Here is a 27,405-nt window from a genome sequence, read left to right as displayed (position 1 = left end):
ATTTGAATACTTGGTCGAGATTTAAGGGAGCTAAAATTCGGAGCAAGCTTAATTAACTCTCGGTAAATTAAAAAAGAATTCGGTTTCACGATTCAAGTGAAACGGAAGAATTCCAAGATTTCAAGATTACTATATACTGTTTATCTTTCATCAAAATCAAAGTTTCAACTTCAAACATAAAACTTTTCATCTTGTTAGAAGCTCGACAACTCGTTTGAAACGATTAAAGCGCGGGAAATGTATCAAAAGGAAAAAGAAGAAAAAAGAAAAAGCGATCACTTGCGATATACAAGATTTATTAAATTATTACAGCTATTATTATATGAGAATACACAATTTTTACATGTACATTATAATATATTACGTATCTCGCTATTTACTCTCTCTTCTCCCATCTCCTCATCTTCTCTTTCCTCTTCTATTTCTCATCTTTATACACACTTTTTCGACACTTTTCCCTCTCGCGTTTCATTTCTGAATATATAAAACGAATATATCATCAGGGAAATTTAGCGAGCGGCAACGGCTCGTCTTTGATGAATAAGTTAAACGCAATTTACACGACGTATCCGCGCCACTGTAATCCGTGCCGTGTATCTCAATGAAGGTTTGCAACCTTGATTTGCAATCGTTACACGCACAAAATAGAATACTGCGATTACACATACACTTTTTTAATTAATCGATAAACGTGGACGATTCTTTTTTGTTTCTTTTTTTTTATTATTATTATTATTATTACTGTTATTATTATTAATAATCATTATTATTATTATTATTATTATTCCTCTTACTTTAAATTGTTTCTAACTTAGCTAACTATATTATGCCCTGCGTAATTCTATAACCGTTACACGTTACACTCCCCCGCGATATACTCAATGTACAATTTTACCTCGCGTCTTTCTTTCTGTGTCTTATTAATTATATACATCGACAGGGTATCGATGATTTGTAATATAACAACATACAAGATTCATTTGAGAGTAAAATTTGTAAGAAAATTGCACTCTCGAGAAAAAGAAGAACTTGGACACTTGGCTAAGAGACTGAACTGTCGGGACAGTTTACTCTTACACAAAATATCTTCGAGAGTTTTACTTTCAAATGGATTCGTAATCTTTGCAATTTATTCCAACCAACGAGTAGTTTCGAGACGAAAAAGGAGAGAAAGAAAAGAGCGACGAATTGCTCGATACAAAATCGCGATCCGTGGTTGAATATAAGGCTTTTTTTTTTTTCTAATGGGCTCTTTCGTTCCTCTTCAAAAATACACATCGAAACTCGACACTTTAGACGCTCGTTGAAAAAAAAGAAAACGACGACACGATACGTCGACTTTCCTTAAAACAGCACCCATTATTGACTCTGAAGCAACTCTTTTGTAAATGTTGCAATTTGTTTTGTGCAGTATCGATATTCTATCCCTCGTCTTACGTCGCGTTCCAAAACGTCAATTATTATGTATTAATCACGTACGAACTATTCCATTCGATCGACCATTCGATTTTTCTCTTTGTCCTTTCAATATGTTACAAAAAATATTGGCGCGCACCAGCGCGTGCGAATATAAAATATACTCTCGCGCGTATTGTACAAGCCGTTTCTTCATCTTTTCTCTCTTTTTCTCTATACGTGTGTACAAGTGTACTTGTTTGTTTGTTTGCGTGCGTGTGTATGTGTGTGTGTACGCATAAGTTTGAGGTCTGAATCTTTACGGCCAGTGGCGATCCAGTGGCGCAATTCAGTGTGATGAATCACTCACGAAACAGTTTATACAATTTCTTTTTCTTTTTTTTTTCCTCTAAAAAAAAAAAAAAAAAAAATCATCACGATTAAGAAACACGACCCCAAACTTACAGCCGTTTCTTCCACTTATCTAAATAGTTTAAACATTAACTCGACATTTACAGTAACTTATGCAATTGTTTCGCTCGATTAATAACTATAGAATAATAATTATGTTCGTCTTGTTCCTCCATTCTCCCTTGAAAGCTTCCTTTCTTATGAAAACATTGAAGTGAGAGAGAGATGCTTTGGTGTATATATATATATATATATATATATATATGGTATTATATATATATAATCGATAATCTCTCCTAAATACACTCTGTAAATGCTAAATTGATAAAAAATACTATTCCTCTCGCGTTATTAACTTCTCCTGCGTATATGTAATATATACATGCGCAACGATTTAAACGGCCAACAGCACGATCAACGTTTGCCCTGGCCCAAAAAATCGAAAATTCGTCGTTTAAAATCGAAGAGAATGATCGAGTTCGGTTTTTCAACTCGTTCGTTTGTTGTACAATTGACTTTTGTTTATTCGTTATTACAGCGGAAAAGTGGCGATCGATCCTCCATTGAACATTACGAAGGATCGTCTTGTACAAAAAAATTCCCTCCCCCCCCTCCCTCCCTTTTCCCTCTCGTCTTCTTCTTCCTCTTCTTCTTTTCATCTCATGGACGTCTATGAATAAAATTCGTTCGCTCGTAATCTCGTTCTCTTCAATTTTAAACCACCGATAATACCCTCCTCCCTTCCACAGACACAGAATATTAACATTAACGTGAAAAATTCGACACTCGTCGAATTGCGCACAAATTTGCCTCTTTAATTAAACGCGCTCGCTGTGCCCTTCGTGAAATTGTCATCGATGTTGATATTTTAAAATAATAATTAATTGACAGCGGACGCATTAATAGTTTTTCTAATCGTGCTAATACAACACATTTATAAGGTGTTTTCTAAATCGCAGATCGATGAGATTAATCCAAAGGATTCTATTACGATAATCAATCGATGATCATTGATAATCACGATCTGCTGATTTAGAAAATACTCGATACCTCGCTCTTAAAGGCATACCGTTTAATCACATACACCTGGGACGATCCCTTTCTCTCAATTTATTACGCTTGGAATTAATCGATGTAGAATTAGTTGCATTAATATTCAGACGCTTCTAGAAATTCTTCTATTAAAAAGATTAGATTAGAAGTTACAAAATAAAAATTACAAATTTTAGAGAGAGAGAAAAAAAAAATATATCGTAAGATAAATTTACGGAATAACTAGTCTATATTTTCTTATTATACAATAAGCGATATAATATAAAATAACAGATTCGTGGATAAAACAAGATCCAAATATTAATGCGACTAACTGTACTCTCATCCATGACTCGTTTTCCCGTTTCATCGTGAACGTAAGTCGTAAAAGGAGTCGTAGAAAAAACTCTCTCGAATCGATATTCCCATCAAAGTGTTACAAGATCGATTCAATTTTCGCAAACAGTCTTTAGTAAACGATGCAAGTAACGAATTGGACCGATTTCAAGTATGCTCGCAAAGAAACGAATTTTTCGATAATCCAAAATGTGTATTCAAGATGGCACTAGAATGTTTCATTCGGTAAAAAATGTGATACATAAAAAAGGAATAGAAAAATCGTACGATTAGTAACAGTGTTGCAAAAAACCCAATACTTTCTCCATGTCGGTATAAACGTGTAAAAGCTAAACTGCTGAAATTTTACATAATTCTCTTTTGTTATTTTTTTCTTTTTTTTTTTTTCTTTTTTTTTTCCTTTTTTCTTTAATCATCGATTGATTTAAATCGTTAAGCGTGTGATGCAAAGTTCGCATACAAGGTGTGTACAATACGTGTATTCCTGTGTATACATATTTATCTATATATAATGTATTCTTTGTTTTTTTTTTTTGTATATGTATATATATATGTAACGTTTAATTAGGATTCGTTGAATTTTTCTTGCCTATCCAGAAAGGAAAACGACTCCATACTTCGATACACTTAATCCTTTGAAAAGAAACATTCTCATTGAATCTCATTTTGACCGCGTATTATAAACGTCGAATACAAAGACACATTTAGCGATCAACGTAACACATTATCTCACATAGATTATTGTTTAATTCGAATTTTCAATTATCGTACAATTCTTTATATAAACTGTGTTTTACGCTCGTTCAAAGATCGCATTCATCACGATTCAATAGCAATATGTTAAAACAGACAGAATTCATTTTGAGATCTTCGAAATTTCGATGGTTTATGATCTTTGTAGTCAAAACTATCTATGCATATCTTCCACTGAAGCGAGATAATTTTAACGTTTGTCAAGAAGTAGTACTGTTTCGATCGTAATTTTTCACTGCAAAAAAAAGTCGTTTGTACGATAAAAGGCTGTATATTCAATCCGATCTTGTATAGACGCATACACGATGTAAAGAAAAGAAAAGCTTATATGATTATCATTATTTCTCATAAATGTTGTTCAAATCTCAAAATTTAAAGTTTCACACAATACGAAAAAGATATTTAAAGGAAGGGCGATAAAACTTTCTCAAATTTAATATTTCAATAAGGAAAACGCGTACTAACTCAACAACTTAAAGGATTTTTATTAAACTAGATAATAGTAGGAAAACGAAACGAAAATAATAATCTTTTCTGCGAAACGAAATCGACCAGTCTCTTTTTCTCACAAGAACATTTTTTTCAGACTCTCGCATGAAAAACGCACGCTTAAAACGCGTCTGCTCGACTGACAGGACGAATTCTGCATACTGGCCATGTGATTAAAATAAGACAAAACACGTTAATGCTAGTTAAATCTCGTCGAAAATCGCATCTCCAAAGTAAAAGATGCATTCCTCCATCTCGTTATTGGTAAACATATCGTTTTATCCGACATCTTCTTCAACGATGCGTTCGATCTTCGATGCCTGAATCGTTTCCTTTCCCGTAATAAACGTGTCAAAACGTGTAAAGACATTCTTATACTTTCTCCCGCGTTTGATCGATCCAAAAATGTTCTTCCGCTGACGAGTTGAACGAGGTGCGCGTTAATTGGCTCTCTGTGCGATTGATCGATTAATACCATTCCATCCAGGTGTTGTCCCATGTTGTATAACAGATGTCTACGATGAATTTGACCAATACGATTTTCCATCCAGCATCGAAAGAAAAGGAGATACAGTTGTTCCAACGAATCGTCGAACGATGACGAAAGATCTTTAATCCTTGTGCGGCGAAGAGTCGACGTTCTTATGTTATCACCGATATTTAATTCTTTTCCCGAGCGAGATAACACGATCGTCGAATTAAAGGATCAGCTGGCTCGCGCCGTTCTGCAAGATCTTACGTTTGGTTGCGTCGAACAGGTCGATCGAGTTTGATCCACGTAGTCAGGCATCCGTCTCGCCCTTCAACCTGAGACGGGCAAAGTCCTCGAAAATGATGTCGTCGTCGCCGTCAGCCTCCCTGAAACGAAATACAGGGACAATTTCAGAAATTCTAAATGTGGGAAGATGTGCGAATTAATTTCCATCTTATCGAATTTCTTTGAATTTAAAATTTCTTTACGATGATTTTAAACAATGTTTTAATCTTTAAAACAATCAATTTTCACATCCAATACGATAATACGAGGGGATAACGGAAGAGGAAGATTGATGGCCGCATTATGCGACGATATGATTTATCGAAATGTCCATCGATCGGCTCGAGAACGTAGCTCGAAATCTTTTACTTAAACATCGATCACGTACGTGTCCAATTGAATCAAATTTGTGTCAAGCGGTATCTCGCTATCCGTCTTTTGCGTCGGGCTGGGCCGTGCCGTGGGAGGCGCTGGTTCCTCTTCTTCCGGTTTCGGATGCATCAGGATGAACGGCAGTTCCGCCACTAATTCCCTGTTAACAACGTGAATTAAATTTCTCCTTCGTTTCCTGCTTGCTCGAGTACAACACTTTGCGCAAATTAATTCGATATAAATTGATACCAATTGTCGACGAATCGAAAGAGATTGAAAGTGTAAAAAAAAAAAAAAAAAAAAAAAAAAAGGATCAACTATTAAGTAAATCACTAAGTTTCAACTCACCCTCCCAGGGCTCCAAGGCAAAGCTTCACTTTAACTTTGTACTGGACGATTATCCCGAGATTCTCGCGTTGCGAGGGATCCACCACGCTGCGAAAGAGAGAGGAATTCGTAGATTTTTCCATCGCGTTTATTCATATATCATCGAACATTCAAAGCCCAGCATGCATAATTGGCAGAACAACAACGAATTGAACGGAGAAGCGAGGAAAAAGTACAGTGTTGAAGCGAACATTCTAAGGAACATTCTAAGGTACGATAAAGGCGAGAAATATCGTGGGAAGGGGATGTAGGGGTTATATACTTCTTGATAATCGCAAAAAAAAGGAAGCTTTGAAAACGGTATCGAGCAGTTTCGAAGCAACAAGTGCAAAAGCAGCGAGCATTCGGACAAGAAAGAAGCGGGAACAAGGGGTTTATCGATTTTGTTTAAAGCATAGTTGCATACAAGTCTGGAATTGGTACGATATATTTGATATATGAATAGTGCGGTTGAAGTGGAAGTGCAAATACGTGGGTGGATCGTGTAAATTAAATTCTGTCCGCCTCGTACGCACAAATTGAGAGAGAGAGAGAGAAAAAAAAAAGGATTCGAAACTATTTGAAGAACAACAACAAGAACGTTAAATTCAATTATTCGAAAAGCTTCCACCGCACCGTTCCGATTCCGTTTTCATCAAGTTTGAATCAAGTGTGTCAAGGGATTTGCAGCAGTGTCGACGAAGCAAAAAAAAAAAAAAAAAAAAATCGATCCTCTAATGTGTATCTAGCGCTTTAAATTGGAAATAATTCTCGTCGAATCTACATCTCGTGATCGATCCAATCAAGATTACAACATTCTCCTCCTTGTTTTTACTGACTAGACGAAATCTAGTGTTGCCCACTAGAATACGCACTATGAATGCTCTAATGAAGCAGCAGCTAAAACGCAACGCCTAAAAAAATCTCATACCGCGTTCCGTGTGTGCGTTAAAGGTACAAGTCCGCTCTACATCGCCAATCAGCCAACTCATTTCCCCACAGGTGAGGAGAAAAATCATCGAAAAAAACACGACAAAGAGAAACGTGCACGTTGCTGTTCACGACTTCTCCTCTCGCCCCTTTCCAATTATTCGCCGAATCACCAATCGTTTGTGTAATCGGGCGTGTAATTATCCTCGTCTTATCGAAAGCAACAATGTGAAACGTGATCACACTTTGAACACGATTCTCCTTCTTTCACGCCCACGATTCTCCAGTATTCGTTCACTTTATCATTTGTGAATTAATCTCGCGAAGAAACATTTTTTTAACGGGGGAGGGGGAAGAAAAAAAAAGCACGAAGAAAGATTCGTTCAAATTTAGGTAAAGCTGGAGCGCGTTTTCGAAGCTTTCTTCCCTTTCTTCGAGAGTAATAGAAATCGCATTTGTTCCTTTTCGCGAATCGAAAAAGTTTCCGCGGGAAAAACGCGAGTTACGATTGCGAAGCACTCGCATGAGACGGAAGGCAGGGCTTGGCTGGCGAGTCGATAGTAAGTTTTACTTTAGAAGGAGGGTGATCAAATCAATCCGGAACACGAAGGAAAAACGCTTGGTCTCCGTGTGTAGCGGGGATGAAAGAGATGCGAACGAAACGAACAGGTAGCAACGCGTTCTTCATGTAAATGGGAAAATAATCGAAATTATCGAGCAAGTAAAATTCGTGAAATTTGAGAAATTCCTTTCGCGAGTAATAATTCAGGGCGTGACTCGCGAATACTTTTTTTTTCTAAGGATAAAAAAAAGCTCGCAAACTTATTTAGAATAATTTCGTGAAAGCTATTTTTAAAAATTATTCGAACAAGAAAAAAGAAGAGTTAAATTGATAGAAATGCACGATGTTTTAATTATATTCCATTTAAGAGGGCTGTCACGAGTTAATCGGCATCTCCCCAGACATTGGCGAGACCATTAAACCGTAGTCACGGTCACGGAACGGGTGCAAATACAAATAAGAGACACGGTTTACATTAACAGCGACGAATGTAACGTCGGGCGAGCTTCAAAGGGAAAGGTAAAACGCGACAGTTTGAAACGCAGCCTAGCTGTTCAATTTGAGATACAAAAAAAAAAAAAAGGAAAAGAGAAAGAGAGAGAAAAGGATCCAAGCCCTTTCATGCCTGTCGCAGAAGCGATTTGATAATACGAACAATGGTAAATCTTGCATCGGTTTTTTTAATTCCGCTTTGTTATTCCTCCTCGATAAAATATAAAATTAAATAATAATTAATCGAGAATCGAGAAACGAAGACGTTCTCGATAGAGAAGTCGTGATCGCACGCGTGATCGAGCTCTTTTTTGATACTCATAGAAACAGAGAGAAAGAGAAAAGAAAGAGAGATAAGAGAGAGAAACAGAGGCACGTACACTCAGTACCGATCAAAAGTTTGGGTAGAATGAATCTAAGGATGGATTCGAGCGTGAACGTGAACCAGCTAGCTACCGAAATGTGTCGACAACGAAATGTGTGCGAAAAACTGAAAAAAAAAATAAAAAAAAAGAATCGAAAAAGCCGGTCAAAACGATGGAGACGAACGAAACGACGAGTCTAACGATGAACGAATTATCGAAAAAATGGGGAATTCCAATGATCGTCTCGTCACCCAAACTTTTGAGCAGTCCTATATATATATATTATGTATAATGTATGTACGAATATATATATATATATTCAGGCGTGTGTTGTCCATGGACAAGCAGCGGTTTTCTTACAGGGTGCTGGACGCCAGATTGGTGTCCTCGTCTTTGATCTGGCCATCGAGGGCAAGCCCCCATTTATCTTTGTTGTCGGCGAGAAGCGGTTTCAGAGAGAACACTTTGCTCAGCGTGAAACCTGGCCCCACCGGGCACCCCTCCCTGATAAACACCATAGGCAGAAGAGTGAAGGTAAACGTGCCACCGGAGGCCTAATATATATCCGGAATTTCCGGTATATATATAAGGGCGAGGAGGTCGATCGGCGAAATATAACCAAAATTAACGCGAAATTAAATTTCTGCGATTAGGTATAGGTCTTCGCGTTTCTCGTTTCTCTTCCGATGTCAAAGACACTGACTTGTCCCATTGAATGGCGTGGACGACAACGATGTTATCGATTTCGAGAGGTGGATGGATTATCGTCGGTGGTAAAAAAGCTTGATAAAAACTTGGTCTCGCGTTCGATCAGTTGTTATTTGCGCTTCGGGCGTGTTTCGATAGGAATATTATTATTATTATCTAATCTGGAATAATCGATCAAAGATTCCGTCAGAACCCGGTGAGTCACGTTTCTTCCTTCCTGTTCGATTCATTGGAATCGTGACGCGCAATAATTACATTTGAAATTTAAATTTGGATTCGACGTGTGCACCGCGACAGATTGCTCGCGAATCGTTTCAATTGTTGCGCACAATTACTTTGAAATTGAGTTATTTGAAAAATAACATGCCGATGATCGAGCATGATGATCGAACGTACGATACGACGTTATTCCTATTTCTGAAAAGGAAGAAGAAGAAAAAAAAAAAAGAAGAAAAAAAGAGACAGATCTAACAGTTGTAAATAATCGACGGGAATAAACGAGAAACTGTAAAACTGTGTACATATTACCGTTTAAATGGGAAATAGCGAGGGCGGGGGATAAAATCGGTGCGGGACATCGAGACGTATTTGGATATCGCAAAAAACGACTCTCGTGACTCTCTCTCCAGTGACGTGTAGCATCGTTGGAACGATATAGAGCTGCCACTCCGCGAGCACCGATATTATACGATCCCATAATTCGAAAGCTCGGTCACGAGAGGCACGCATCGACTTCAATCTCGTCGTGGGGACAGGACAACGATAATAAGCTATGTGACACGCGCTTCTGTGACGATCCTCACGATATATACCCGCCGATATATATATATATGTATCCCCGTGTGTGTAAAAACGCGAAAAACTTCAGCTTGTGCGTCACACTGCAATACAGACTACATAGGAGAATACAGGGGGGGGGGGAGAGAGAGAGAGAAAAAGAGCGATAAAGAAAGAAAGAAAGAAAGAAGGGAAGAAAGAAAGAAAAAAAAGAGTGAGAGAAAAATGTAGAGAGGGAATGAGGGTTCGATCGATCAGCATATCAATTGTGGAGAGACACAGACGTGGAGATAACGGAAAATAAAGTGAAAACGAAAGGTTGAGGGAGAGAGGGTTAGAGAAAGAGGGACGGTGTCCTCTGTACAGCAAAATAGACCACCACCGATGGAATACCAAATCCATATAAAAGTTCCCCAGCAAAAAGGCGATGAAGAAAAATACTGGCATTCCACTTTGATATAGTGTTCCCATACAATATATTTCGATTCTTAACAATGCGATCGTCCGCAAAGACTGCAAACAGGCTTCGATGCGAGTTAATATATTCCGATTGTCGATTAACAATCCTGCAACAGCGCATCCAGATCCTCTTTCGTTACTACGATAGAATATTCGTTTTCCTTACTTATATCCGAAGATTGCAATCTTCTTTTAACTTTTTTATATAAAAATAATTTCATTGCATAACACGAAACAGATCTCGACGTGCGATTGTAGAATTAATACCTTATATCTTAGATCGGTCGAATAATCGAAACGGTTACCAAAAGTTATTAAAAGTTGTATCTAGCATCGAAACTAATTGAAAAGAGATGTCCGTTGTAAACAGGGACGCGAATACTCCCCATTAAGAATCCCAGAAAGCAACGTGAAAAAAGAAAGAAAGAATTTCGGGCTATCCGTTACTTCTCCCAACCGATAATGCGCGATCCAAATAACGGAGCAAAATCTCGCGAGAGAATTCTCCAGAATCATTTGGCCCGTTTCCAGTCTTCGGTCGTACGAACGTTCGCCTCACGAAGAAAAATATGACATAGCCGGCCGCCAATGTTTGAGCACTCACATTGTGCTAGATGCGAGATTGGTGTCCTCGTGTTTAAGTTGGCCGTCTAGAGCAAGACCTCGCTTGTCTTTGTTGTCAGCAAGCGTTGGCCTTAGAGAAAAGACCTTGCTCAGTGTGAATCCTGGCGATACCCCTATACTGCCAGTGCAATCATTTTATTTTCTGTATCGTTGCGTTATCATTCCTTTCGCCGATTATCGCGTCATCGCGTACGCACCTAGCGTTAGTACTAATGGGGGACATATCTTCTTTCTTTCGTTTTTTTTAACCTCGAGTTCTACTCAATTGTCACGTTAGAAGAAAAAAAAAAAAAAAAAGAAAGAAAAAAAGAGGCAAGCGTTCGAGTCAATTTTCCAATAATTTTCGAATAAAAAAAAAAAAAGAGTGAGATAAATTGTATCGTAAAATAATCGACGAAAAGCGAAATTAGAGCATGGAATGCTCGCCAATGAAATTCGTATTTCTTCGTTCGATAAGGAACGCGCAGATTACAAGATGTCGTTGATACGAATTATCAGATGAGACGTAAATTCCCGCGTTGGATTGAAATTTATCGCGACGCGTTTTAATTTATGCCTTCCTGCGCCCGACCCGATTGATCTTGAGTACCTGGTGCCTGGTCACGTCGCAGAATGTGTTACTCGTAAATTTCTCGGTAATCCACCGGCCTATACACACACGTGTGTATGTGTACAGGCCAGTTCTATTTAAGGATATCGAACAACACGAAATATAGAACGTGTTCGAGTGGTCTGTCAAACGTCGAATGAATCGTGACCAAACACGAGATTCCGTTTCCTCTACCAATTGCGAAATTTCCTCAAAATAAAAAACTCGCGTTTATCTTCGATTCCGGGGCAAGTCGTTTGGCAACGAATACATCCATAACTTAATAATTCCACAATTCGATCCAAGTATGGAACGAAATACGAGCGAACAAGGGACAAATCTCGACGGAGTTTAAAATTTCTCCACGTGCCCCGCTAGAACGTGTTGCAATCGGATACTTAATCGGTTGCGTGCACCATCTCGCGCCACAACTTTTCGTCGAATACGGATCCATTCGTTGCCACTCTCTCGCGTTTCGCGGCTCGCGAAGAATGGACGCGACGAACGATACTCACTCGCTCTCCGCCTCGGCCACCGTGCACTTGTACTGCGCCGTGGAGAACAGACAAATGTCCGCGAATTGCCTCACCGACACCTTGATCTTCTTCACCGTCCGGTTGCTGTTGTTCGCTATGTGCACGTTCACAGCGATATTCTCCCCGTGATGGTACAGCTCCTTGTCCAACGACGCCTCCAGGTGGAGCTTGTTCGGCGACATCACGAATTCCTTGCTCACCTCGACGGAGGGCTGCTCGCCTTGCTTCGAGGGCGCGTACATGATCTTCCGTATCGCGAGCCGCACCGAGTTTCTGCAACACGGTGATTTGTGAGTGGCCGGATCGAGAACCGTTAACCCACGCTGCGACGTTCTGTCTAATACGAGAGCATAACACGCGATCTGGAGAGGATTATTCGATCGAGATACTATTCGAATTGCCTTCGATAATTGAAAATATCTTGTGACTGCACCCATTATTTATTATTGTTTATCAGAAATTTAACGATCATTCTCGATCATCGAAAGAAATCGAACGTTTCTAGAAAATTCTATATTCCGAGTCCACGCTTCGATAGGAGAAGATAAATTTTACGCGGCACAGTTGAAAAGGGTGGAAGGAAAGGAGCGCGTGGACGATTCCGTGGAAAAATCGATGTTTCATGGGTGGAGAGAGGGTGGATCGCGTGATCGCGGAACGTTTCCCCCCGTCCGGGGGATCGCGATAATCGTGGCTCGTACCGTTTCTGCGGTTTGTCGTCCTGCGTCTCACCTACGAACGCTTTTAATTCGTAGTCGACGCCGCACGGTTTCCCGGTGTCGCCTGGCGCTGGCTGCAGCGTGACCGACGCAGGGCAATGAGGCGGTAACTCGAAATAGAAAGGATACGCGTTGCTCCCCAATTTCTTGATCAGCTTCTCTTGCAACCGCGTCAGCTTCCTCTGTTGGGCGCCAGGCACCGCAGGATAGATTTGCTCGGCCGCCAAGTAGAGATCCTTGCGAAAGGTCAGCCCGAGAACGTCGAGGTCCTCCCTCCCGTACTTGAACGCGGCCAACACGTGGCCGAAAACCTTGCGATCCTTCGCGTAGTCCGGATCGATCAGCACGACCCCGTCTGCAACGATCGAAGCAGCAACGATTCGGTGAGAGATGGACTTGACTGGCCTTGACGTTCCAGATTAACCGCTCGTTTAAATAAATCGAATTTTCCAATCTTGCGCCGTCCTCGTGCGACAATTGCTTTACGCTCGATAATAATCGGAGCAAATCGGATTACGCTTGAAGAGGTAAAGTAAAAACGCGTTTACGAACGTGAATACGAGTACACGCGTTCGTGCGAGAAAGAACGGTAGATTCAACAGGTAGACACCGTAATGAAGGAGCGGCTCGAAGATTCTTAGTACGGTGGAGGGTCTTACCGATAGGATCGACGTGAGTTATGTGATCGACGAAATCTCTTTTCCCAAGGTATACCGTGATCTTTCCATTAAGGCTGGATTTTTTGAAGACACGAGTAGCTTGCCGCTTGCTCGCACTGTCCACAGTGTCCATCGCGCAGGTCTCGGGGCTTACGATGGCCCCTAACTCATTTGACTCCTCAGGCTCCGAATATTCGGATTCCGAACTGTCCCACTGAAAAGGAAAATCAAGCTTTAAGGATATTATGCTGGTTAAAGTAAAGGACGCTTATTCCTTTAACAGGGTCAGAGTGGAAATTGCATTGAGGGTAAATTTTTTCGTTTCGTTTTGTCGAGAACTTTGAAATTTGCATTTGAATTTTTTTAAATGGAGAGCAGGAATGGAGATGCACGCCCTTTCCTTTCAATTAAACTTTCCATTCTGCTTCCCTAACTTTTGCGATCCAACATTCCCATTCGATTTACCACCCTGTTTGGGAGCCTTTCCATCCATCCATTTTATAATTCTGAAAAAATATTTTCAAAACCCCTAAACTTCCATTCCGATATTACTCGTTGTCCCCGACCAAGACTCGACGTTGGCGAATTTTCAGTAGATATGTATACATATATATATACACACACACACACACCTATATATGCTCACGTTTTTCGTGTCTCGCCACTCTCGCACGGCATTGGCATTCCCCCGTGCCCGAACACGCAACTTGCACGTATTGTGAATCGACAAAGCCGATGCATACTGTAATGCACGCCAAAAAGGACGTTCGTCATCGTTCTTTGAGAACGGCGCACGTATGCGCGCGTAAAACGGCTCTTTGATCCATCGTCAAAGAAAACGCGCAGAGGTAGAGGGGGAGGAAGAGAGAGGAGGAAGAGCGCGAGAGAATATCAAAAGAGAATCTACGCGATACACATTTATTTCTCTCTCGAGCAGGATACGTAGCCGCTGATAAAACTCACGATGCATATTTTCTTTCGTCGTCGAACGAATTTTCGACAAACTTTTGACGCGATCTTTGGCGAGAAAAAAAAAAAAAATCAAAGAAATTCGACGAGAGATTCGAGTTCGTTATCGTCACGATCGACTCGAAACTCGAAGAGGTTTTTTCGAAAGAGCTTGGTCTTGCGAAGACTTTGCAAGCTTAACGAAAACTCGAGCGCTCGAGAAGGATTTAAAGGTTGAAAAGTTTTGGGTAACGCGGCGTCTTGGAAACACGCATCGACCGGTAATCCGAAATACGTGATCGTGACTGTTAATGACCCGATTATTTTCAGGTTTAAGTGCTCGATCGATAACAAAGTTTGCGAGTATCGCGAACGCCACAATGAAATATCGAACTGTGATCAGGCATGTCGCAAATGTATTCAAGCTCGAGTGAAAATGGGTGTCTTCACCTTCGCCATACTCGCCACGACGTTTTCTTCCTTTATCCGAGGATGGAGAAGTTGCTGTGCCAGCGCGATAAATAATCTAATCGCTCTCACTCCGCTCCGCTCTTTTTCGCGCTTCGTCAAAACCTCGCTCCGCGACTTCAATCGTTTTCATTCGTTCGGTTTCACGAATTTCGCGATCGTTTCGATCGTTTAATCGCACCAACCATTGTCGAACAACCCGGCGATCGGTGACGGTTTCTCGAGTTAACAACCACTTGGCAAAACGTTGTCGAAGGTAAACGACGATGAGATGAGTCGAAGAGTAGATTTCACGAACCCTACGATCCTGGCGAGTGCCGAGCACCGACTAGACGGCTCTTGACAAATGGATGTCAATTTCAATCGACGCTCGTGTTACTCTTAACGCGATCTAAGGAACGATCTCTCCGAGCCAGACCGAGAACGGAGACGATTGGCGTAGGTTGCGATTGGCGAATATTCGTATTTCCGGGAAATAGAAATGGTTTTTCCGATTGGTTATGGATTAACATTCCGTGTCTCTGTCGTAATATGGTAAGTTTAATGGGAATAGTATTGGACAGGAGGTAGATCGAACGGGGAGAGGGTCGACGTGAAAGTTTGCAAATCTCGATAATAAAAAAAAAACGGCAACTTTGCCCATCATACTTGGAAACGAAGATAATTTATACGTCGTAAACGACTTACCGTTCCATGAATCTTCGAGTTTCTCTTTTTTCTTTTTATATCTCTCCTTCCATATTTTTATCACCTATATTTTAACAATTTTAAATTGGAACGCTTCGAGGTGTTTCAAGTTGGAGCAAAAATACTTGGTATTATTTTACCCTGCGAAATTTCGAGGAAAAACCGCGCTCGACCAGACGTGTGCGGATAAAATAGAAATAGATCGGAAGTAAGTAAGTGAATCGATACGGGGAATAAGCAATTGGCGATGAATACCGAGTTCCGCCGTGTTGGTATCCATCGTCTGGACGGAAGATTATTACGGTACAATGGCATGATAGATTTAAGGCTGGCTAGGATTAAACGAGCGTTGATTCGAACACATTCTACAGCACGTGAGCAATATAAAGAGGCATTGCAGGATTGGCCGCACAAGCGTTACGTGTTCTTGATGCAACGCACGTCGGAAAATGGAGCGTGGCTATTTAACGTCGATAGTCAAACGTTCGCGTAATTGTACTTTGTGCAAGTGACGACTGAGCGCGATCACGTACGAATAGATAGAATGATTTCATTCGTGTAACTCGTTTTATCGTCTTAAGACAATGTTTCGTGTCTGGACACGGGGATATTTATGAAATTTTGAACGTAGAAAAAAATTAGATTAAAAATTACAAGTATTATGATAGATAAAACATAAAGTTAAAATCTCCGTTTTTTTTTTTTTTTTTTTCTTTATAAAAGAAATCCATTTCATGTTTCATGTTCTTCTCGTCTGAATGAAATTGATTAATCGAATGTTTAAACGGTTTTGATTAAGCGTTAAGACGGCCAAATCGTTCGCGTTTCACGAAGAGCAAAGTTTTCCATGGCGCGAAAGGATCCGAAAATGTCGGGAACTCGATACTTTAGGATCGGGTCAGGAAGAGATCGGATTGCCGAAAGCAATCTCGTGACTCAAGAATGCCGGGATCTCAAAGAATTTCGAGAACTCGAACGATCCTCCAAGACTAGCTTTATTGAATACCGCTATGGTTTCGGATTCTCGATCTTTCAGACGTTTTAAGAATCCTGCATAATAAAATTCTCAACGAGTTCAACGTTCTCGAATCCACGAGGTGTTCTTCCCCGGGCTGGAATTCGACTCGATTCCAGCACAAATTTTCGATTCGACTTAATTCCAGATCTCCGGATTCCCGCCAACGCCCCAACGACGAAGGCAAAATTTCTTTTTTCAATCAAACGGGAAAATTATGAGAAAATTTGACGAGAAACGATTCGGTCGGTGGAAAATCTCGTCTCGTCTTAAGATTGACGCACGATTCAATAGCGGAGCGAGTGGAAGCGGATCGCGACAGAAACGAGATTAGCGCGAAGCGGGAAAAAACGTGAGCGAAGCTCGTCGCTCGTTGCTGGGAAACGAAAAAAAAAAAAAAAAAACCGATAAGCCGACAGTTTCACTCGATTAAGGGGAAAAATCAATTTTATCGCGGCTCCGCCGTTTCATTTCCATTTTGAACAAAATATTGTTCGAGCTTTTAACAGGATCGAAAACGCGTGTACCGGATATAGAATTTTTGAAATATCATCTCTGGGAATGAAGGAAGATGTTGTAGTTCGAAGATGGACGTAAAATCGATGAGGGAGGATTACTGGGATTACTTGGGGGAGGGAAAGAAAGACGAGAATTCGAGCGAAACGATCATCGAGCGAGCAACGAGATGGGTTTTCTATTCTTAATCGCGATTTTCACGAGAAATGTATTGCGACTCGAATTTAAAAATAGTTCCTCGCGTATATCAAGTTAGAAAACTGATCGTGAACTTCACTGCGTAAACGTATAGTTTCTTTTGAAATGAAATTATAAGCGAGATTTTACGATGTCAGTACGTACCTTCGAAGAAACGTTAGATCCAAATATATTTTATCCTTTTATATTATTGATTTTTTTGAATATACTTATGAAAAAAGGTTTTTTTCGTTACTTTATACACAGCTACGTTGAATTTTCTATTAATTTTTTTTTTCTACGCCCTATAATGTCGATGAATCTAAATAATTTTGCAATTTTGATTTTACGTAAATAACGATAGGATGTTTGGTCACTTGAACTACGTAGCTAACTTCGACCGATGTAATCGTATAATTACATCGACTCGATTCGCATAAATGATGGGAATCTAACGGGTCAAGCGTCATTTTCGAACGACACGCTCGTACGAGAGTTCATAATTACGTCACCAGTATAATTTCATACCTGGAGCCAACTCTCGTAAACTCACGACCGAACCATCGAACCAATCAACCTCACCGCGTTGCATGCTCCGCGTGGGAACACTCGAAACGTACTTCTATCCGCCCAGACAAAATTAAATTCCGAATTTGACTAATTTTGTAACATCCTTGTTTGCAACACTCCAAAAATCCCCTCGTCTCTTCAAATCAATCAAACATACTCCTCCGTCATGATTATTTCTGCAAAATAGCCAACCGACCCTCTTCTTAATCTCGGTAATCTCATTCGATTGTATCTTCAAGACAAGGTTGTAAAGACGCGAGAATTAATCAGAATCGAATTGATCTTTCGAGACCGTGTAATTATATTTCACAGAACCGAATTGAACTCTTCCGATCATTTTCACAGATCAAATCAATACGTTGCACGACACACTTTTTATTCCATCAGTTTCTAGAATTAAGAAACATAAACGAAACGAAATCAAGAATCTCAGCCTCATTCCTCGAATCGCCGCATTAAAATCGCAATTTTCTTCCTAATTTAATACAATCGCAATACCCGATGCCACAATTGGCTGGCAATCGAGCTGTTTAATTTAGCAAAGCCGTCACGTGGCCGAATCGAGAATGGTGGTTTTGAAGAAAAAAGAGAGAGAGAGAGAGAGAGAGAGAAAGAGAGGATAAGAAACGGTGCACCGGTTTCAATTTTCCCCCCCGAAGGACAAGTTTTCCGCCGCTTTGACGCCGCCAACTCCGCGCAGAGACGATCACGACACGATCACTTTGTGCACGTGCACGGAACGAGGGCGCACAGAGAGGTAATGGACGACCCAGCGTGGTAAATTGCACAATTTATTAGTTATTATGAGGAACATGCATGCGTATTTGCATGTATCGTTTATGAGTCGGGCGATCGTAAAGGGTGGGACGTGGTCGTTTAAACTGCAAACATCGGAACTTTCCGAACGTTATAGGGGCAGACGGTAGCTAACTTGGTTAAAAGTTTGATATACGAGTTTAAAAATTGTCGGAACTTGTTGTTGTTAGTTTGTCGCAAAATAAATCGTGTTTTTTTTTTTTTTCCTCCCTCTTTTCTTAAACAGTTTAATAATTCGAAGATTGATAAAATACGTTTGCTCGAATTGATAATATTCGAGCTGTTTACACTCGACTTCGCGAAAAGTGTTTTTCAGAATTGTTTTTTTTAAATTTTAAAAAAACGCGGAGAAACTTTGATCGCTTCTGTCGTAAAAATACGAGGTCTGTAAACTTTAGAGAGACACCAACTTCGTAAAATTAAATCTCTTATTCAATATGCAACGTGAACGGGTCTTCGTTATTCCGACAAAGAAAAAACGGTGAAACGATAGTATGAATAAGTATATAATTGAATGAAAAATGGGCTTGAACTCTGGTCTGGGATACAGAATTATGCGCTCCGATATAACCGTAATTGTATTTCTAACGAGAAAATACTCGAGCCGTTTGCAATATTTAAAAATTCGTTTGAAAAATATCGTGTCGGAAAGGAAATATTTAAACGCGATATTTATAACGGATACATTTTTTCTTTTTTTTTTTTTTATTCCTGTCCTTGCGTTTCGTGGAAATTTGAAATTGACGAAGAAAGACGGGAGAGGCATGGATCGATAATGCGCCGATTGATCTGCAGTAATTAAATATCTAAAGGCCACGTCGTGAGCGTAACTTGCTTTACTCTGCATCGGTACCACGGTAAATTTTGTTATTTTCACAGTATTTTAATTAATTTTCATACTGTCAATATTTAGTCGCGTAATTTCCACGCAATAGATCGTGCAAACACAACTGTTGTTTGCTTCGTCGATGAACCAAGTATGAGGAAAGGAGAGAGAGAGAGAGAGAGAGAGAAGAGAGAGAAAAGGAAGAAGAGGAAGGTAAAAAAAAAAAAAAAAAAACAAAAATTTTTGCGCGAAAAATTCAAATATTAATTAAAATTCGGTATATGCTCTAAATTAGAAACGATTTATTTGGTCACGTTTTCAGTTGTCGCGGGTCAAGGTAAACGGGCGTGTTATTATTTATAAATGTTACTTTTTATAGATTGCTTGAACTTCAACTTGGTCTCTATACACTCGAAGGACGTTGCTTTCTTTCGGCATATGATTTATTCCTTCGCGAGAAAACGATAAATTTGCATGTCTATTTCATTCAATAATGCGTATCAAGATTATTTGAAATTTTTAAATAATAATAATAATAATAATAATAATATATTTTATTATAAATTTTGAGGTCAACATTTCACTATAGCGCATCTATTAATCACAATTTACAACCGAATATCTGTCAATTATTTCAGTTATTAATTATCCAAAGAAATGACAGAGTCGTAAAAGTAAAATATTCAACAGTGCATTACGAAACAATATTTCCGCGTAATAAAACACGCCATATAAGAAAGATTATGTATATAAGTACATTGTTGTATGTAACCACTTAATACATTCATACAGTTCAGTTGCTATTTTATCACGAACCATATTCGAGTTGTTTGTTATTCGTCTTTATCGTGTACGTATTGTACATTGTTGCATAAGCATTGTTTATTTTCTAATAGTAAAGTATTTATTTGTTAATTTCTCATTCTTCATTCTTCGCTTCATTCCGACTAATAGAATTAAGATTAGATCAAGAATACGAGAATGGAGAATAATTTTTTTCAACGTTGCTATGTTAAAAATAAAAAAATATCGAAAATTAAAATTAAAATTCTAATTTTAATTCGCTTTGAATATTTCTCGTAGCACAAGATTAAATTACTATTAATTGCGTTTCCATCCAACGTAACAGCCCTTCTAATTCTCGATAACAATGTCCCAACAATGCCAACAAATTCCACGCAAGACCTTTCCTCCTTTTAAAGGTTAACAATTCACGTTTCACACAAGAGAAGCATGGTTGCATCCTTGCATCGCGGCAATAGAATGATCTCTCCGTTTCATTCTCAAGTCCTCACTGAACCAAGAACTCTTTGTATTCGACAAATACGAGAAACATTCGTGGAAACATTTTGTCCTCCGCGTTTTCAGACGTTATAATTAGATTCATCATATTTGAATTTCGTTTCAAGGTTGCGTTTCTTCTTTAACATACCGAAATCACCACGACATTTTCTATTTTCCCTCGACGATTATCATTTCGAAAATAGACAACTTTTCCACTGGTGATACAAACTTGAAGACAGAACATTCAGCGAGGACAGACAATACAACTTTACTCACTTTTTCTTTTTTTTTTTTTTTTTCATACGTGGAAAACACGATAAAAACTTTGTTGGAAATTTGCTTTCGCACACGTTTAATAAACAGCCCAAATTACTATACTTAACGTCGTCCGAGGTTACAAGCTATCACCGGATCGATTGACCGGCTAAAGTTGGAAACCCCTATTGGTCGGATATTTAGGGTGTGCAACACACGTTGGACCAGATTGAAAATATCTCTGTGGAATTTCTCTTCTGTTTTTTTAACTCGATAGAAAGAAAAAAAAAAAAAATTTCCCTTTATAATCTAATTCAAAGAACAGACTTAAATTCTCTTAGATAGATAATGCTTCGAACTACAGCGTTTTTCCACAACGAGCGAAATTTGTCCGTGAAAAAGCGCACGAATTCGCGTTCACGGATATACACGCGATCGTTGCAAAACCGATCAAGGACCTCTGGGTGTGCGAACCGACCGGCCTTGAATTAGTAGGTATTCGATGACTGACGAACGTATCGCACCCGTGTGCACGCGTATCCGGATTACTCGTGATCGTGACACAGAAATTCTGGTTCGAAACGAAAGCGGAATCGGCCGGTTACGTACCGTGTTTCTCACGGATATCGAAAGTGACGACCCCCGTCTCTCGATTCTTCCCCACGATCTTCCAGACTTGCGTTGCTATACGAGGTGACGCGGGGAAAAATATATATATATATGCTCGTTATATTGAGAGCAGGGTATGCTTCCAGGAATCTTAATGGCGGATTTGAACGTTAAACACGCCGGGACTGGGTTCGTTATGCACGGTTATTTTCGGTCGTCTATTAAAATTTCCACCGGTCGTGCTCGCGTAGCGAATAGATTTTAGAGTAAGGTTTGTTTTTCGTTAAGGAGATTTTTGCGCGACTTCAGATCATGATAAAACTGAATGGTATCCGTGTGAAATTAGTAAGCAATCGAATATCGAGTAAGATATCGAATTATATATATATATATATATATATATAGAATAGTTTTGATAAAAGTAGTAGGCAGTTTCGTCGAGAAAATTTCTCGACAAATTTCGCGACAGGCCTTGACAAGGGCAAAGTTCGAGACGTTATTACGATGTTTTTTTGTTAATTATGTAGGAAAGTTCGCCAAGAACACGAGGTTGCATCACGAGGTTAAGCTGTTCCAAATTTGTTCGACATCGAACGTTAATAACAGGGACATTCTCTCTCGCCGAATACGTCGATTAACCTGCATTTAAAATTTCAACATCGACAAGTTTGATCCGATGCCGGTATTTCGCGACGTCGTTGCTCGCGTGAAAAAGAAACTGGGTTAATTGATGCGAGCTCGTGGCTTCTCCCTGGCGGAGAGAAACAGCGAATTCCACGATCGAAAGTCACGATTCCGACCCTCTGGAACGTGTCAACCATTCGCCGGAGAATCGCGTTTCATCTAATCCTTATGAAAAATCGCCATGTTTTTCCAACAAGTATTCCTCCCTCCCTCCTTTTTTCTTTTTTGCAATTTCTTGCTGCAATCGACGCATCGATGTACTTTACATTGCAAATAAGGAGACGGGAATGATTTTTCTTCGTCTCTCGTTCGTTGGAAGCAACAACGTATACAACGGAACGCGAGAAAAACCTACCAGTTGTTACGTAGGCAATGATCGTGTGATATACACGATAGAATAAGAGAACATCTCTCGTCTTAATATTAATATTAATATCTTTGCGTTAACACCGCATTAGCTTTGGTTCAACTTGAACTGGAAAAATGCATCCGAGGATCGCAACAGCTGAGACACACTGTGTTTCACATTTTTGCCAGATTCCAGATTAAATTTTCGCGCGGTTGCCTCATGCGGCCACACTCGGTTGCGTACCGTTCATCATCCTCTGTCAGCCTACCACCTGTTTCCGTGGTTGGCGTGCTTTATTCAAGAAGCCAGTAGACCGAAAGGCGATCGTCAATCTGACCGGAAGATTCATCGGTACCGGAAGGGGCTCGTGAAACCCGGTGCAATTAATTAAGATGGAATTATGCCGCCATTACGTTCACGCCTGAGGAAATAGAAAAGTCCGAAGCAAGGATCGAAATCTATGATCGTTTCGCCTTTTATTATCGCGTCCACTTTCGAAACTCTCGAATTTCCTTTCCGGGCCGGCGCTCTTTTTCGTTCGTGAAATTTCTATCGAACGCTCCATTCGTCCAATCGAAATCGAATACGTGTAAGCGTAATGAAAATCTTTCGAGAAAGGAGCAGAGCGCGAGAGGACGTGGTTATAAAAGCCTTATATGTAGAGCTTATACACAGAGGACGCGAAACTTAGGCTCGAAAATTTAATAAACTTGGCGAAAAGAGCTTCACTCTCGTCTCTCTAACTTACCTCCTTCAAAAGGCAAAGTTCGCTCATTTCATCCTCTTCTTATCTTTCTACCCTTTATTATTGCGCTATCTCCTCGATCGGGGTTTAATTAACGGAGTGGATAAAGGAAAAATGTTTGCTCGATCGCTTCTTCTCGTCGAGACTGCCACCGAAACTGCCCGCCTAAACCTTACGAATTTCGAACTCGAGTAACGAAGAAGAGCGCTCGTAAAACGAAACGATAGTGCGTGGGATCGTTCCTTTTCCTTTGGAATTCACGACCGTACGGGGAGTAGTACCTCTACCCGTTTCCCTCCAATTTCGTTCCCCGCCTCTCTCGGACTTTTCATTAAAATTTTACGACGTCAACCGAAGAACAACGTAATATATTTCTGATATATTCCTCAGAATTTCGTCTTTCTCGTGAATGGCGTCTTGCAAATTTCATTTATAGGATAAGTTGGATACTCGATGGGATGGGGATTGTTAAATTATGCCCTACAACGATTGTGAAATTATTATTTTTATTATCAAAATTTTGCTCAAGAATAGGAAATCAACGGAATCAAAGGGATAGAATTATTGGAAAAGATTTTAGAAATGATCGGAGACTGGTTGCGCGAGACGGAAAATGCAAATTGATTTAATTAATATTAATAAGTGACCAAACTTGGTTTCCCGCCGTGAACTACTACTTTTCGTGTATTAACGTGTATTATAGCGAATCTTTTTAATAAATTTCTGAGAACGAGGCGGAGCAAATAACGAAGCGTAACGCAAAGAATGAAAACGGAATTATACCGTGGCTTGATAGTATTTTCAATTAAGAAAATGGAATGATAACACGGTTACCAAAGTATCTTGTGGATACATTATCTCTGCATGGGAACCAGTATTAGAGAGGATGAAAAAATATGGGAATTTCCATAAATGCTACGGTACGAAACTCGTTACTGAATTAATGATAATTTAACAGCGTCGATAAATTTTGCAAAATTACAGTGTTTCGTGAAAACCCGTTCGTTCAACGGCGACAATTTTCCTCTCTTCTTCGTGTCTTCGTCGTGTTTTCCATTCCTCGCGATTTTTTTTTTATCCCTGAATTATCACGAAAAAACAGATAGATAAATCGATTACGAATATATCGACCGAGCATTTTTTTTTATTATCCAGCAAAGAATCTTTATCCGTTTTGAAAGAAAAATAGTAAATAAATATCGAGTCGATCTGAAAACGATGGAATAACTCCGGGGAAACTCGATCAATTTCCTATTCGGAACTCGAGTTGAATAAGCAATTCATAAATCGCGATGGATCGATCGTGATAGATCTCCACCTCGGATTCGGGGAGACATGAAGGAACGCGGGGAAGCCAATGAATAAGCTTTATCTCGAGTTAGACGTCTTCGAATCGCGGCACGATAACAAAGTTATCTGCCCTAGTTTACGATGTTCTTCACGCATGCGTGCTCCAAGAGTGCAGAACCATCATCATCCCTTACGAAGAATCCTTGAAAACAACCAGTGATTGGAACAGTTATGCATACAGATTTTTATCTAACTCTATTCATTTATACATCTGACGATGTAATGTCTTTCTTTCTCTCTACTCGACTTTCTTTCTTTTTTTTTTTTTTTCAGAAAATTTTCTTAAACGATTAATGATTATTCTTCGAGTTGAACGAATCGCTTTTATTAACTTTAAATTAATATTCATCTCTGTGTGACGTATCTATCTTATGCCTCGCCACTGAGCATCGCAACATCGAGTACGTGATTAAATACTTGAGACTGTTCCGGATATCGATCGGAATGGGTTAACCGGTGAAACAGCCTGCAAAGCGGAACTCTTTCCCAGAGAGTGTCTGTCCCTTCCTGTAATTAACCCCTCTTTGCCGGAACGTTAACTCGACAGACGAGTTCTCGAATCGCATCGTTCCTATCGTTCACAGCTCGAGAGGGGAAAAAATCGTCTTTTTTCTCGACTTTCTTAACCTTAGCCTCTCCTCTCATTTTTTCCTAGCCGTTATCTCGGATAATTTTACTTAAACAACCACGATTCCTTTCGTTCTTAATGATTTCGTTCCTCCGATGGACTTGACGCGATCGATGACGAACCGAGGAAATCGCGATCGCACAATAGGACCGGCAGTCCATTGTATGCGTAATCGACGAGCCGTGCATCCTTCGAGATGCACGCCGATTTCGAGATAGTTTCGCCGACACGTATCGCGTTCACGTCGTGTGATTCATGTAGATCGGCGTTTCAGGAATGTCGGCCGCACATAATAAGTCGCTGTTTTATTAATTATTCGATCGGTTTTTTTTTTTTTTTTTTAAGAAAATTCCGTCCCGTTCGCGGATACATTTTGAAAGATGAGTTTCGAAACGATTGCGATTAAAAATTGGGTCGTCGATTCTTATTGATTTACGATGCCATCGAACTTTGAACTCGGAAATTTTCTTTTCAGAATTTCGATCGAACATAACCGCGATCACGTAGCTATATAAGTGTGACTTATCGCGTTATGTAGTTTACGTAATGTTTAATGCGCTTCATTGATCGAGTTAATCGGGCTACGGGGAATTATTATTTTCATTTGATCACTGCGCATTTTAAGACATTTTTCATTATCGCTGTAATTATATATAGATGTACGTATGTATATATATATATATAATTTATGGTGAAATTTTTCATATCGTAAAACTGAATTTATTAGATATTTATTCATTTATGCATTTATTCAATCGATCGTGTTATAGCGATTTATTCGTTTCTAAAACAAACAGACGGAGGCTATAAAACGATGATATCACGGTATCACGCGTGCTAGGAAAAAACTTAGAAATATTTCACAACACTGTCCACGCGTACGTGTCGAACAAATATTAGAGAATATCGGAAAATTCAGAAATTACATATCTCGTATAGTACGAACGATATATGAGAAAATATTCCATCCTCTGCAAGTTTGATTAAAATAGAAATTTTTTTTCCTACGTGTAATTTAATTGGTCGTGTAATCAAGAGAAAATATTCTCACTCGTGGAATAAAAAGTGAATCTGTATTTTTCATTCTTAATTAAAACAAATGTTAATCATTTTAATTTTATTCCAATAGTTTGTGATATTTTATAATGCATCAGTTGATTTATCGCGGATTATAAATCGTTGAAAAATCTATTCACAAAAAAAAAGAGAAAAAAAAAAAAAATAAAAAGCGAGCAAAACACTTTTAAAAATAGACTCGAATGATGATGAATAAACCGAAATGAATAATTCATATCTTTTCATAAAAGCAATCGGTGAAATTTTTCGCGAAAACCAAGCGAAAATTAGACGTCTCTCCAAGCATCGAAATAAGATTTCATCCGGCGCCATTTATGAAAAGCATGCAGCTCATCTACGCCACGATTCACACGCGTGGAATTTCAATGGAATCCAGTATCACGAAGTGATACCATTACTGGAATTACGCTAGTCAGAATAGGCAGAAAAGCTTCACTCTCTATTTACGATCTAATAAACAAACGTCTCTCTGATTTTTTTTTTTTTTTCTCGTGATATTTCAATAGAAAACGAACTTTCGATTCCCGAATACATTACATTACACTTGGAAATTTTAACCCTATAATATAATTCTCCACCGTTATTTTAAATACTAAGCATAATTTTCTGACTCGTTTCTGACCTTCACAGTCGATGCCTGCCAAGATTTAACGAGCTTTTGAAACGAATACCAAAGAAGCACTGGTATCTCACTGGTTTGTATTCGTTTTTCAGAATTTCCCTTCAGACAGGATCTAATTAAGGTATTCACGAACCATACGAAATTACCTTTTAGAATCAGAACTACGTTTCCGCTAATTAACTAGCCATCGATCGTACAATTCCATTCTCGAATAGCCAATTTCCAGGAAACGAAATCTAATCCAAACTGGTCGTTAAAATTCGTTGCAGTGACAAAAAGGATCTCTCTTATTCGTCACTTCGTCTCTCCGCGAGAGAGAGAGAGAGAGAGAACATTTCGATTCGAATCGTATCACTGCCCATTGTAAATCGTGCGCGTTTTTCACTCTCTGGCCCGTTTCAAGCCCACGGATTCGAGCCTATAGCAG

At 39.4% G+C, this 27,405-nt stretch overlaps 1 protein-coding gene across 5 annotated transcripts in view; it reads right to left on the bottom strand.

The window, feature by feature from the left end:
* Positions 1–279: 279 nt before the first annotated feature.
* Positions 280–27,405, bottom strand: part of krz (beta-arrestin protein kurtz) — a 30,226-nt gene continuing 3,100 nt past the window's right edge. The window contains exons 1-8 of one of the 5 annotated variants that reach the window (XM_012491378.3): positions 14,751–15,063; positions 13,353–13,566; positions 12,676–13,048; positions 11,954–12,247; positions 8,642–8,785; positions 5,915–6,001; positions 5,583–5,726; positions 280–5,295 (exon numbers count right to left, since the gene is read on the bottom strand). In XM_012491378.3, the coding sequence (XP_012346832.2) occupies positions 5,220–5,295; positions 5,583–5,726; positions 5,915–6,001; positions 8,642–8,785; positions 11,954–12,247; positions 12,676–13,048; positions 13,353–13,566; positions 14,751–14,759 (1,341 nt within the window). In that variant the 5' untranslated portion in view covers positions 14,760–15,063 and the 3' untranslated portion in view covers positions 280–5,219. Of the gene's footprint in view, positions 5,296–5,582; positions 5,727–5,914; positions 6,002–8,641; positions 8,786–10,829; positions 10,968–11,953; positions 12,248–12,675; positions 13,049–13,352; positions 13,567–14,750; positions 15,064–27,405 lie in introns of those variants that run through there. The other 4 variants (XM_012491384.3, XM_012491388.3, XM_086904652.1 and 1 more) reach the window with 4 other exon arrangements.

This window comes from Apis florea, unplaced genomic scaffold (genome assembly GCF_048593485.1).
Source record: "Apis florea isolate Af1SG1 unplaced genomic scaffold, ASM4859348v1 contig_1615_pilon, whole genome shotgun sequence".
Classification (NCBI taxonomy): Eukaryota; Metazoa; Arthropoda; class Insecta; order Hymenoptera; family Apidae; genus Apis; species Apis florea.
Note: the sequence above shows the minus strand (reverse complement) of the source record. Positions and strands in the feature narration are given on the sequence as shown.